Consider the following 14,608-nt stretch of genomic DNA (forward strand, 5'->3'; position numbering starts at 1 on the left):
TCCTACATCATGTGTCCTGTAGAAGAAAGAAAGACATGCATGTTTGGAACAACATGTATAGTGAGTAAATGATGACAGACTTTTTGATTTTGGCATATGATGAAAATCACTAGGTTTTAGACAGAGCATATTATTAAGGTTTTGCACATTATGTTTGTTGTTATAGTACCAGCTTTCACTTTCACATTTAGTTGTCATAGCACATAGTTTTGATCTAAAGTAACGTACGACACATTAATTGCTATGATGGCCTATAGCTTCCTAGGGTTAAAGGGATAGTTCACCCAAAAATCCGAGCTATTCAGAACACAACCACAGACAGACATGACCAATGAGCTAGAGGGTTACTGCAAGAAGCCTTATCATCATTGATGTGCTTGAGCAAGGAACTTAAAGGGATAGTTCACCCAAAAAGGAAAATTCTGTCATTAATTACTCAACCTCATGTCGTTCCAAACCCATAAAAACCTCCGTTCATCTTCAGAACACAAATTAAGATATTTTTGATAGAATCTGAGAGCTCTCTGTCCCCCCCATAGACAGCAAGGGTCTTTACACGATCAAGGTCTAGAAACGAAGCAAGGAGATTGGTAAAATAATCCATGTGACATCAGGGGTTCAACCGTGATTTTACAAAGCTACAAGAATACATTATGTGCGTAAAAGAAAAAAAATAACGACTTTATTCAACAATTCGTCTCCTCCCTAGCGCCATTTTGGAGAGTATCCACTGAACGCAAACAGTGTATGCTGTTTTGTGTCAGCTGCGGCACGCGGATACGTTGTTTTCGTTCAAATCAAAGCGTAAATGACATAAACAGCGTATCTGCGTGCCGCAGCTGACACAAAACAGCATACACTCTTTGAGTTCAGTGGATACTCTCCAAAATGGCGCTTGGGTAACGCGGAGGAGACGAATTGTTGAATAAAGGTTTTTTTTTTCTTTTTCTTTTGCACACATAAAGTATTCTCGTAGCGTTGTAAAATCACGGTTGAACCCCTGATGTCACATGGATTATTTTACTGATCTCCTTGCTACGTTTCTGGACCTTCATCGTGTAAGGACCCTTGCTGTCTATGGGAGGGTCAGAGAGCTCTCAGATTCTATCAAAAATGACCAGAGGTCTTACGGGTTTGGAACGACATGAGGGTGAGTAATTAATGACAGAATTTTCCTTTTTGGGTGAACTATCCCTTTAAGTTCCTTGCTCAAGCACATCAATGATGATAAGGCTTCTTGCAGTAACCCTCTAGCTCATTGGTCATGTCTGTCTGTGGTTGTGTTCTGAATAGCTCAAAGATTACGTATTAAAATACCTTCTATCTGAGATAAATATACAGAGAGACTTATAAACAAGTCATTTGTAGATGCTGTTTTCCATCAGCTTGATACAGCGATGTTGGCTCAATCTTGAGTTTGGGGCGGAACTTTCTGTTTGTCCAACCAATGGCTGCTAGGGAGAGAGTTCAGGAAACCTGTTTGAAAACAGTGATTTCTAATTTCCTTCGGTGCCACAAATGGCTCAGAAATTACACACTTTTTTCAGAGTTTGTAATGTAATGACCAAATGTTTTGTCTTTGTACAGTTTAAGTTTTGTTGTTCGGCTGAGATTTTACATTGATAGTTCAGATTTAAATGAATTTGCTTAACACATTCTATTCATGCATTTTTAAAGCATTGCTTTGCTTTGATTAGCTTGGCTGCTGCTGACCCGAAACATTGCAATTTTTGCATAGATCGTCCAAGGGATCCATCGATGTTAAAGAGTGCAAGGGAACGTCTCTCTCGTGAGGCATGGTGCCCGAGTTTCCATGGGAACTGCAAATCTACCTCCCGCCCTACATGTAGACCTTGTGATATTTTTCAACAATGTCATGCAGCAGAACTAGCTCACTAAAAGCAGTGGGTTGATCATAGTCCCCTCCCTCTCTCGGTCTTTTATTATTCACATGCATTTATTCACAGCTTTTCTGTTTTATCTTTTAATTATCCAGCTACTTAATACACCCACAGCACATGCAAACACATTAAATATCATACATCAATTTGTATTTAGGTCAAAGATCCTATACTTTTATAAGTTCTTCAGACTGTGACGGTCTAAAAATCAGTAAATAATCTATTTATCTGATGCTTTATAATGCATAAAGTCACAAAGATTTGGTTGATTAATATGTTAATACTTGTGATACTGATATTTTTTAACTCTATCATAATTAGCAACTTTAAAATTCTGTACTTTAATGAGATATTTTTACCTGATCTGACCATTAAAATATTTTTGTAGTGTAAACCAGTTCATTTAGATCTTATCACCTGAAGCACTGTTATTTTTATTCATGATTGTTTTTTATTTCTTGTGAAAATTACAGCCATAAAATCTTCTTCTTTTCAGTTTGTCCCAGCATCCTTTGTTTGCTTTTTCCTCCTACTGTTTTTTGCTCCATTTCATCTATAATTCCCTCTCAGACCTTTATTCTATAATAGACTCTTAATGAATTAGCTTGATCTTTGCTCTTGAACGCTGGGATATCCGTCCAGCTTATTCACATTACATCTCTTAATGTGGAGAGGGGTGGCACTGATGCAACTGGCAATGTGTGTGTGTCGAGAGAGAAAAACAGAGTGAGAGGAGGAGAGAAAAGAGAGAGAGAAGTGTGGCAGTATGCCTCTGGTGAAGAGACAGCCGTTTACATTCAGAGAGCTGTGTTAAGCAGGTGCTGCTGTTTCATTCACACACTTCCAAAAGCACTTGTCTTCACGTCCAGCAATGTAATATAGCACCTTTACTTCCATCACTGCTACAACCATTAGAGGTAAGCACTCTCTCACTCTCGCTGATGTGTTTGTAATGGTGAATGTGGGCTGTGGGCAGGCATTTGGGTGGCACAATAAGCTGGCTGTAATGGATTCAATGCTTTTGAATGCGAAGGCAACAGAGGCAGTACTAGATCAAGGCTGCTGCAGGGAGAAACTGTTCAGGGTCTGACCCACATCAGGGAGTCGTAGTGCAGTGGCACTGTGTGCCGCACAGAAAGACTTTGTCTTTTTCTCTAAACAAAAGTGACAGTGATGTAAATGTAAACTTTTGCAACTGGAGTGCATGGTGTGCTTTTTTGTATTAGTTTGTTTGGTAGTGTAAGTGTATATGCTTAATAATAAAGGTCCTTTATTGACATCTATGGTTTCATGAAGAACCTTTAACATCCATGTAAACTTTTGATTGAAGGTTCTTTACAGTAGAAAAGGTTCTTTAGATTATTAAAATGTTCTTCACACTAAAAGAAAGAATGGTTCTTGAATGGCATTGCTGCCAAACCCCCCTTTTGGAACCTTTATTTTTTAAAAGTGTGCTAGAGATTAAGTACTCAGGTAAATATATGTTTACAGCTACAATTGTGTTTTAGGGCAGGTATTACTTTGGCAATTGTATACTTGCACTGTTTTGTTAGGACCTGCAGTATGCAATGATGAATACTGCCTGTTAGAACTGCATAAGCTCACTGTGTGTGTGTGTGTGTGTGTGTAAACCTGAAGCCCTAATGTAATCATAATCAGTATGCTTCATCCACTAAATTTGAGTGTCAGCCTCAGACGACACACCCACGTCTCGCCCACAGTTTGTTCGCTGACCGTCTGATCCATGTTGCAGTTAAAACTGACAAGCACAATCCAAAAACAAGTGTCCTTCAATGTAGCCTATCGGGTATAAAGAATCAAACTAAACTTTCAAAATTGTAATTATTTGTAAACTTAAAGAACTCACACTTTATAAATTGTTACCATGTAGCTCAAACAACAGAGCATGTTGCCAGCAATGCCAAGGTCATGGGTTCAAATCCCAAGGAAAGCATGGACTGATAAAATGTGTACCTTAAATGCAATGCAAGTCGCTTTGGATTAAAGCGTTAACCAAATGCATAAATGATTTTGTGCACCACTAGAAAATATACAGTGCATGTTGGGCAGGAGGTAAAACTGCAGCTCTGTGTCAATAGATGTGTAAAGGGAGCAGGATCCCATTTGGTTTCAAATTCATGATTTCATTAACTTTGTTAGCTTGACCTCAAAGCAAATCTTCCCAAGCATGCACTACTGGTGATAAAGTTAAACGCCTGCTACAGTGATGACTGTTGTGAGAAAAAATTTGTAACATTTTAAGTAAAATGTTATTAAAAGAAGTCTTTTATACTCACCAAGTCTGCATTTATTTGATCAAATTACAGTAAAAAGCAAAATATCTATATTAAAATAATACAATATCTGTTTTCCATTTGTATACTGTATATTTTAAAATGTAATTCATTCCTGTGATGTCAAAGCTGAATTTTCAGCAGCCATTATTCCAGTATTCAGTATTAAATAATCCTGAATATGATGATTTGGTGCTCAATAAACATTTCTTCTTATTATCAATGTATAATGAAGAATTGTAACTTTTATCATTCGAAGGCCATGATCTGCGACGTCAGTTCCATTTTGTTAAACATTTTATAAAACTGTGTGCCACATTTTGGTCTGTTTAAAAATTACACTATTAAATTAAACTATTTTAATATAATTGCTTTTAAACTTGCCCCTAAATGGTACATGAAAACAACAAATTCTAATAGGTAGCTTTCCCAGCAGTCAAGTGGCCTTTTCCTGTCTATGTAGGTGGTTCTTGGCCAGAATAAGCTACAATCAATGTGGACCAGACTTAATCCTGCAAGTCAAAAGCCATACCCGAGATCATGTGGATTAAGCAATTAAATCAGAGTGTGCGGATGTGTCTTGGCCGTCACGCAGAGGATAAAGCAGACAGTCAGCAGTTGGTACTGAAGATTTCTGCACTGCGAGCAACACACAGAGACCCACATGCCCTCTTTTCTGTGTGTACACAGAGAGCATGAAACATCTGAGCACTGTCATATTCATTCTCTAACTTCAGATCATACTGGTTGTACAAGGGCCATTTTTCCTGTCTTTGAGTCCGCTGCTGTTGTTTGAAATGCAACAGAGCTGAAAGATAGCAGCAAATCCCTTGCAAATGATCTGATAAGCATGTTTTTCTGGTTTAGACAGTTACGGCATTTGGTTAACAAATATCGCACTATTTTCACACAGTAGGATGGACAATAGGCTGTTTTACACTTGGAATTATTCACTTAGGGTTCACTTTCTTAGCCCTGTGTTAAATAATCTTGTTATCTTATTCCTTGTTTCCCACTGTGAAGCCAGGTTTTTAATTTTTTTAAGCTGATTGGCAAAATAGCTTGCTAGTTAATAGTTATGAAGCATGGAGACAATTACATATAGAATGAATTTCATGCTGGTAACCAGACATAAATCCTATGAATCCTAAGTTCATTTCCACCACTGAATAAAAAATAAAACGAGGTAATTATGACTTTTTTATCTAACAATTCTGCCTTTTTATATAGTTTAGACATCAATTTGCAACTGTGAGAAATAAAGTACGAATTGTGAGATATAAACTTGCAAATTCTGACTTTTTTCCTCAGAATTGTGTGATATAAACTTGCAGTTACAAATGATAAAGTCAGAATTGCAGGATATAAACTCGCAATTGTGAGAAAGTCAGAATTGTGAGACTCAGTTTTCTTGTAATTCTGACTTGTTCTCTCAGATATAAACTCGCAGTTGCGAGTAATAAAGTCCAATTCAGAAGTAAAAAAATATATAATCTTAAAATTGCGAGTTTATATCTTGCAGTTCTGACTTTTTTTTCCCAGAATTACGACTTTATTTCTCAGAATTGCGAGTTTCTATCACGCAATTCTGACTTTATAACTTGCAAAAAGTCAGAATTGCAATATAAAAAGTCACAATTACCTGGTTTTATTCTTATTCAGTGGCAGAAACAGCCTTCCATTTAAATCCGCTCTGGTTGTCTTTTAAATCATATTACCAAAAACAAAAAGACAAAAATAAAACATAGAAGGAAAAAACTTTTTGTCATCACTTTTTGATATTTTTATCTGCTTTCCTCAGATGCTGAACATCTAAATAGTGTGTGAAAGTTTCAGAGGCTGTACAAAGTGCATGAATATTTAATGAGGTAATTTATGATTGGTTGTCTGTTGCTAAATAACTTGCGTTACAAGCACTGTTTTTTCACATTGTATATTTGGGTTAGAACTGCAAAATGCATGCTAACCTTTTTCTGGGCTTTGCTTGGTTTTTTAAAAAACAGAATCATCTATTTTTTATCCAACATTTTATCTCAATCAAAGTTTAAAAAGATGATGCTTTAGGATTTACTGTAGTATATTGTAAAAAGCTATTTTTAGTGACAGAATGTTTCTTTTATTATTTATTTGATTCAGATCTATTGGTGCAAATGGCTTAAAAGTGTACAATATAAACTATTTCAATCGTTTTGCTAACTTCCGTATCCAAAATGCTGTCCTCCAAAGACTTGCTAGCCAACCTGATGTCAGCAAACCCAAGTTTTTTTTTTTTTTTTGCTGATTAGCATGGTTCAGTTAGCCTCTACTGGTAGATACAGCTTAACTACTCCCACCATTATAGGAACAAATGGCATCTTCCACCATTGGCAGCCATTCAAAAGTAACCATGCATTCTGACAAGTAAATCATGTTTTATCAATGCCCTATTTTTTGAAGTGCTCTTAAAAGCGTGAAATGGCCTTATATTTATCTGCTTCCATTCACGTCACAGCTTAGGACAGTCACCAGTGTGGGATTTGGGACGTGTGCGTTCTTGTGCTTCCATCAACCAATCAGTGTCAACGAATTAGATATTCTTCAAAACTAGTAATTCTAGTGGCCAGAGTCTAAAAAAGGTTAATGTTTTAAAATTGTTGATCAAGGTCAGGTTTTAAAGGGGTTATATGATGTTGCTAAAAAATAACATTATTTTGTGTATTTGGTGTAATGAAATGTGTTTATGTGGTTTAAGGTTAAAAAAACACATTATTTTCCACATACTGTACATTATTGTTTCTCCTCTATGCTCCGCCTTTCTGAAACACGTAGATTATTACAAAACTCATCGGTCTGAAAAGCAAAGTGTGCTGTGATTGGCCAGTTATCCAGTGGGTTATGATTGGCCGAATACCTCAAGCGTGTGACAGAAATGTTACACCCCTGTAATCTACTCTACCAGGATCAGTAGACAGTCTTCCATAAAATGTGCTGCACACATCTGAATATTTGGGTTGAAGTGTTCTGGAACAGTGTTGTAAATTAAGCTAGTTTTCGAGATACAATGTGAGCTAAAGGCTCTTGCCATGCTGTCCTTCCTGTCCCTTGTGCTCTCCTTGCTTCTAATACTCCTTAGCAGTGACCTGAATTTGTCTTTCCTTCTCTCAGTTGCTAAGAGTGTATGTTTTAAAGAGCTCAGAGGATAGACGTATCGGGGTGCCTTAGACTTCCCTTTGAAGATGGATTTCTTAAGAACGTACACCTGTGCTCATTTTTCCTGTGCTGTGTGTTTGCTGTAAATGCAGCGCCCCACTTTTCAGTGTAGTGCGAGAGTTTCTGATGCATGTCAGTGGTCTGTCAATGTATTGTTAATTGTAAGAGCAGCGCTCAAAAGCACTCATTTAAAAACTGAGGTTTTGATGGTTCACTTTCAAGAGTTTCAACAGTATAAAGTCATTACACCTACTCAACCAAATCAAGCTTTTAGGAATAAAGGATTATCCAGATACAGCTGGTCCTCAGGACAAAACTATAATGCATTAGAGCCGCTGTCACTTCAGCAGCTTCTCAGTGCAAGGCTTCAAACAGAATTTTAGACATGAGAACATGGCAGAAGTGTTTGAAATTGTTGTTTGATTTAGCCCAGTTACGATTAGCCCTTAGCCCATCGTTTTACCTGTTAAAGTAATGTAATGTAAATGCTATGGTAAAAACCTGTTAATGGTATTTCCCTTAACTATATAGCCTACAGTATGGTGAAAAACTGTTTACCGTACAATGTAATTTTACAGGAAATGTACAGTTTTTGGAAGTGAAAAAGAACAATTATTTTAGTGTCGTGACACTGCACCATCTATATATTTGTATTTACTACTTGCAAGTATTTGCTACTTGTGATGAACTTTAAAGATGGTTATTAATATTATATATGTATTATGTCGATTAACATTATTGGTATGTATTTTTGGTATATTTAGTATATTAACATTATTTTGGTTAAGGAAATATAAGGTTTAGTACCATAAATATAAGTTTAATCTGAACATAAATTGTTGCTACCATATTTTTTTGCCATAAAGTTCTTGTTTTTGAATTCTGAATATCTTTAAAGGGATAGTTCACCCAAAAAATCTGTCATCATTTACTCACCCTCATGTCATTCCAAATCTGTGAGACCTTCGTTCATCTTCGGAACACAAATGAAGATATTTTTAATGAAATCTGAGAGATTTGTGTCCCTCCATTGACACTCTGCGCAACTACCACTTTGATGCTTCAAAAAGTTCATACGTTTTAAGTTTTTTCCAAAAAATCTTAAACATCTTATTCTAATTTTAACTTTCTCTCGCCATGAATCGTTAAAAAAGGCATTGAAAAAGGAAGAAAAAAGTTCATAAAGAGATCATTAAACTAAACCATATGAATTGAGAAGTTTAGTCTAAATTTTCTGAAGAGACTTGCTCGCTTTATATGATGAACAGATTTAATTTAGGCTTTTATTCACACATCAGTTAGGAGGTTGAAATAACATGAGGGTGAGTAAATGATAACAGAATTTTTGGGTGAACTGTCCCTTTAAAACCCGTGTTAAAAGCTCATAGTGTCATTAGTCTGTGATAGTTTTGTGTGAAGAACAGGACAAAATGTTTTATTCACTGATAATCTTCCCCTGCCGTGCCTCAGTTGGGTTGTACCCGATTTGACAACAATGACTTTAATGTTTAAATATTAATTTAGCAGATTATTTTATCCAAACCGACATAAGCATTACAAGTACCACAATATAGAGTTCCAAGGTTGTTTAGAGAAGTGCAGACTAGAACATAGATGCAAGAAATGAGAAAAAGAATTGTTAAAGAGAATAGTGAAAAAGTTATTAATGAGAACACATTGCCAGTCCAGCACCAAACCAAAATAAACCAGCTTTGTCCAACACAGAAATTTGAGAATCTCTTGGCTGACCAAAAAATAATCTCAAAAGGTGTGTTCAGGGAACGTTTTGACAAGCAAAAGATCCCTGGTAACAATGAGTTGTTAGCTGGAAGCTTTCTTTTTTTGTACAAAGTGTAGACTGTGTTTATGAAATCGTTAAAAACTTTACAGCACCAGTAAGGAGCACAAATACCTTATTTTAACTTGGTAGAGTTGCAGACCTAAGTTATTGCATCATAATTGGTGCATAAAAATCACTTTTGTCCTTTTTCAACTCAAACCTCAGCATTTTCAGACGATGAATTTTAATGGCTCTGTGTAGATGTTGACAGCTACAAGATGTTTGTGGTGTTGTGTTTGCTGCTGGGCCTGAGGAACACATCGCTAAAGACAGAAATGAAACCTCATGTTTTATTCATCTGTCTTTATTCATCTCTCTCCCCCTCATTATGTAACAATAGTGGAGAAAACATAAAAGTGATCTTGATCATTACAGAGTTTTAGAAGAGCGCTTAGATTCATATTGTTGGTCTCTTTATTAATGCATTCTTTGTTGGGGGTGACATGTATGTGAGCATGTGCTTGTGACCTATACATAAAACGAGAGAATTCTGAAGTGCTGAACTAGGATTTCTAATCTCAAATTTTAGCCCCTCATCCTAAAACTCATCTTCTGTTCAGCACAGAGGGAATTTGGTTTTCTTTTTCTGCGAGTCCCTGCTGCAAATGAAACAGGCAGTTGCTGTGCTGATAATGTTCTTGATGCTGCACTGCTAGACAGGATTCCAGTTTGAAGACAGAGCTGGTGATGGAAGAATTATTGTAAATGCATAATAGTTTTATGGATAATCTCATGTCATGGTGACATTGCTTATGGAATAGCTGCAATAATATGTACATTTATACATATCTTTATTTTTTAATGTCTTGTCTTTATGTTAATTTAACATATTTCTAAGACGATAAAATATTTATGTGTAAACCATTTGAAACTTGTTTGCATCTGTTAGAATTTCAGCTTAAGTTTAAAAAGTGCATGCTACCTGTGAGCTGACAGCACACATTTTTGTTTTTTTTACACTTTTTGTTGTATATTTTACCAGTTTTGCAGTGTTTGAAAACAGGAAGTTCAAAACTTTTTCATGGTAGGACCTAGGCCTATAATTAATCTTGAGACTCATTAAAAGTTAAAATGAAAAATGAGGTGGGAAAACACTTTTGTTCACTGTAAGTTAACAATTTTTGTTGTTCTTTCTTGTCATATTATTACATTGAGTAGTCATATCATGATCATTGCATGACCGATATAAAAGTCAGGATAACCATGAACAAAGAAGTGACATTGAGGTACAGAGATAAAGAGAGAATACATTTTTGGTTTATTGGTGGGATTTCAGTAAATCTTTTAGAACGATTCATTAATAACCAATTCATTGGAGTCATTTGTTTTTTAATTGGACTACACATATCGTGCTGTTTGTTTTTCTTTCTTTTTGCATGCAGCATGTGCACGCAGCTGTCTTTATAATCAAGCTCTTGCAAACTATTGTAACACAAACTTTCAAAGAAAGTGTTTTTACAGTTTGTAAAGACTGAAAGAGTTGTCAGAGCGCAAACGTGGTATGTGATTGTGTCATGTTTGTATTTATTCTTCAAGATTCATAAAAGTTGTGCTAATTTGTGAAGATTATGAAAAAAAATATGCAAGAATCATAAACTTTTGTTGGTCACAGAGCTTATTTTCTGCGATAATCCAAATGCCAGTGTAAAAATCCTTTTGGGATTTTATCAAGGGAACCAGGGTGATGTGAACCTACAGGTTGGCCTACAAAAATATGTCATCACTGCAACGCTTTAGATGATAACATACATGCATTCAATCTAAAATGTTGTCCACATGAACAATCCAACTGTATTAGCGAGATAATCTCATTGAAATGATTGTTTCATGCCTGTGTTTGTTCTAGGTCTCTGACTGATATACTGAAGACAGAAGAGATGGACAGAATGAGGATTGTGGGGAGGGGAGGAGTTAAGAGAAGCAAATATATAGTGCCATGCTTCCTGTTTGTAGAGGTGAGTTGTACACTGAATTAAAGGTTGTTCACTTCTCAGTCCACCCTTCCATAGGTTTTCATATTCACCTTTTTTTTGTCATGCTCTGCCAATACAACATTATGCAACAATACAACATTATGCTCTGCCTTTTAGTGGAACTAAAAGGAATTTAAGATTTTAAAGTCTTCAAAGGGATAGTACATCCTCTTGGGTCATCTTGTTCAGCATTTCTTTTGAGATTTTATCTTGTCTTTGTAGCTTATGAAATACCATAGTAACTCACCAAGTTGGTTGTGTCTGTATAAAGGCATGATAATTCACCATGGGAATACTTAAAGAAAGATTATTTAATGAATAGTTCACCCAAAAATGTAAATTCTACAGTAAGTACAGCAAGTACGTAACTCCATGAAGGTTTGTCAAAATTATCGCTTTGTATTCCATGGAAACAATGAACAGAATACAGGTTTGGAATGACATCTGGATGTGCAGATGAGTAAATAATGACAGAATTTCTTTAGTTTTTGGTGTGCAGCTTTGAATGATAATACTGAATTCAGAAAACGCTTTTTAAAAGTGTTCAACATTCCTCAGTAAGAAAGGTTTTTGTTTTTTTTATAACACTCCACCTGGGATGTGCACTGCAATTTTCAATAATCTGTGGAGCTAAAATACATTAAACTGTACCTGAAACTCTGCTCCCCTGACTGGCAACTCTAATAAATACTTTTAGAACTGAACACATTAGAGTCACACAGCATACCTGACTGCGACGCATGAGTCACTTAAGATTAGCATGAACAGTACTTTCATCCTTTGAACTCAGTCACAGTATACTGTCAGGCTGGCATAAGTCCATGACCTCTTTACTCATCTTTGATGTTCTCTTCCCACATCCCTTTATTCCAGAGTCCTTGTTGGCTCCTAGGTCTCAGAGGCAAATACCCACAGAAGCGCTCTTAATTAATCCTGCTAATGAGCAGCGTTAGCGTACACCGCGCCTGATTGCTTCAGTCGCTTTAGACCCAGTGCGGAGGCAAAGATTCCAGCCAAAACCGTTTGCATCAGCCTTACATAGGAATTTGATGGGACTTCAAAATTCAAAGGCTTTCCAAAGTAACCAGATGTACATATTAACATTGCCAAAATACACATTTGGGTCCAAATTTTGTGTCCAATGGTTCTCAACTGGTTTTGCTTCATTAGATAGATCAAGCAATGACCCAACTAAGAACCAAAGTTGTTAGTTTATTAAATAAAAAAAGTCATTAAATTGAAACTTTGAAATTTGTGTGACACAACTCCATTACTTTCTACATTTAGAGCTTTTTACACTTGAAATAGTTAACCCTGGGGTCATTTATTTCATCGCATTTTCCATGCAATGAAAGTTAGTGGGGGTCCACTGTTATTTTGGACATTCAAAAGATCTCCTTTTATGTTCTACAGAAGAAAGAATGTCATACTAGTTAGGAACATCATACTCAGAATGACAGAATTTTCTTTTTTTCGTGGACTATCTTTTAACCCAACAATATGCAAAATTATTAACATGATGTAGACTGAATGAGTAAATTGACATTTGTTGGATTTCAGTCGTTTCTGGCTCTAAACCTGAACCCAGTTTATCCTCGCTGCAAGTGAACATGAAATTAGTATTTATTTTAATCTTGCGTAGTATAGTTTTGTTCAAGGTTTTCAGGACACACCTGTGATCCATTTTTGGGTAATAACACACCTTTTCAGAGCCACTGTCCTAAAGATGGATCTGAAGAATACATTTAATGGGTTGAAGAAAATAGCAGAAATGGGCTTTAAAGAATATTTGAAATATAGTAAATTATCATAATCTCAACACCTGCCATTTCGCAGATGCTGTTCATCCAATTTTTGATCTTGGAACGCTTAATGCATGGTGATATAGTTTGAAATTGGAGCTCTTGTTGCCTCAGCATCAGCCAGCACATCCCCAGACCACCCACAGTCCATGCACAGACCATCTGCAAACTTCACACTAAATTAAATTTAAAAAATACATTTGAAATGTTCTAATCTGATTGGCTGGCTGCTCTACAGTTTCTGCAGAGGAACGAGGTTTTGTTTACAGGTGACCAGACTTCTACAGTGAGTATATACTTCTGAGAAAGAAATGGTTGTTAAATTTTTCTCATGCCATCTAATCGTTTTTTAAACCACCCAGCTAACAGGGAACATTCTCAGAACATTGGCTAACGCTGTGGCAATATTCTCTCAAAATTATGAACAAACATTCTTCCAGTACCATTAATAGAATATTCATTAAAGTTATCTGGTCTTTAATAATGCTCTCAAAATGTTAGCGCAAAATTTTTATTTATACATCATTCATGGAACGTTTTTCTTTTAAAATGCATTAGATGGGTGTTTCTTACTTGTTTTAGAATATTCCAGGAACATTGAAAATTATGTTCCCATAATGTTTGAAAAATGGTGCAATGGAATGTTCCCTTAACATTCATGTATCCAAGAAAAACATTTTGTATGTTCAGAAAACATTCAGAAATAGCATTTCCATATGGAAACATTAGCAAAACAGTCTTAGAACATATTTTGTTAGCTGGACAGTTTATTAGCATTTTTTTAAGTTTTGTTATCATATATTTTTATGTATTTCAGATTTACTTAGCAACCTCTGAAAAAAGGACAAAAGCTGTTTTAATAGCGTACTAACTTTGCTTCTATTATTTCTGCAGTATGTAGTAACCATGCTAAGCACAGTTATTTAATTACTGCTGTAATCTCTATTTTGACTCATTATTTGATCAGAAGTTAAAACAAAAGTTTTTTTTATGCGTTTAAGTTGATAACCAGACACCTCTCATTTAGAACATGAGGAGGTCATTTGATAATAATGCATAATAATGTTTCATGGAATGCCTGCTTTGTCAAAGTGTATACTGCACAGTAAGTAGTAAGCTAGTATTCCAAGCACAGCCAGAGGTTGGTGGTAACCAGTCCTGTACAAACTCCTCAGTGTCTCCAGCACGCTTTCATAGCAAACTAGCGCTCTCTGCTGGAATCCAGCTCTCCCTTGTGGCGCAAAATACTTTGTTCTACATTTGCATCTCATTATCAGTTGCATTTGGTAAAATTGTCTCCGGCATTTTTCTTTCCCCTTTCCTTGATGCAGTTCCAGCTCTGTTTCATTTCGTGCTTCGTCTCATCACTGTGGGACATATGTTATCTGCTCATTAAAAGCTCAAGGATCTCTCAGCACAGACCAGCTATATCAATGAACACTTAGTGTGGCTTAAACTGCTTTCTACCATGTATCCAAAATAAGAACACTGAAACATGGCAGATTTTGAACAGATTGGTTTCTTCAAGAGTTCATTTACTTTCCAACTTTGCATTGACTTCACTGTTGACCCATGGCAATTAACATACCTGTTTAACTGGATTCCATAT

The 14,608-nt window shown here is 36.0% G+C and overlaps 1 protein-coding gene across 1 annotated transcript in view; it reads left to right on the plus strand.

Moving 5' to 3' along the window:
• The first annotated feature begins 2,801 nt into the window (after positions 1-2,801).
• Positions 2,802-14,608, plus strand: part of LOC107551919 (phospholipid phosphatase-related protein type 5-like) — a 62,780-nt gene continuing 50,973 nt past the window's right edge. Inside the window, exons 1-2 of the mRNA XM_016233699.1 lie at positions 2,802-2,818; positions 11,071-11,179. Coding sequence (XP_016089185.1) covers positions 11,102-11,179 — 78 coding nt within the window. The 5' untranslated portion in view covers positions 2,802-2,818; positions 11,071-11,101. The remainder of the gene's footprint in view (positions 2,819-11,070; positions 11,180-14,608) is intronic.

This window comes from Sinocyclocheilus grahami, unplaced genomic scaffold (assembly GCF_001515645.1).
Source record: "Sinocyclocheilus grahami isolate Dianchi unplaced genomic scaffold, SAMN03320097.WGS_v1.1 scaffold437.1, whole genome shotgun sequence".
In the NCBI taxonomy this organism is placed as follows: domain Eukaryota; kingdom Metazoa; phylum Chordata; class Actinopteri; order Cypriniformes; family Cyprinidae; genus Sinocyclocheilus; species Sinocyclocheilus grahami.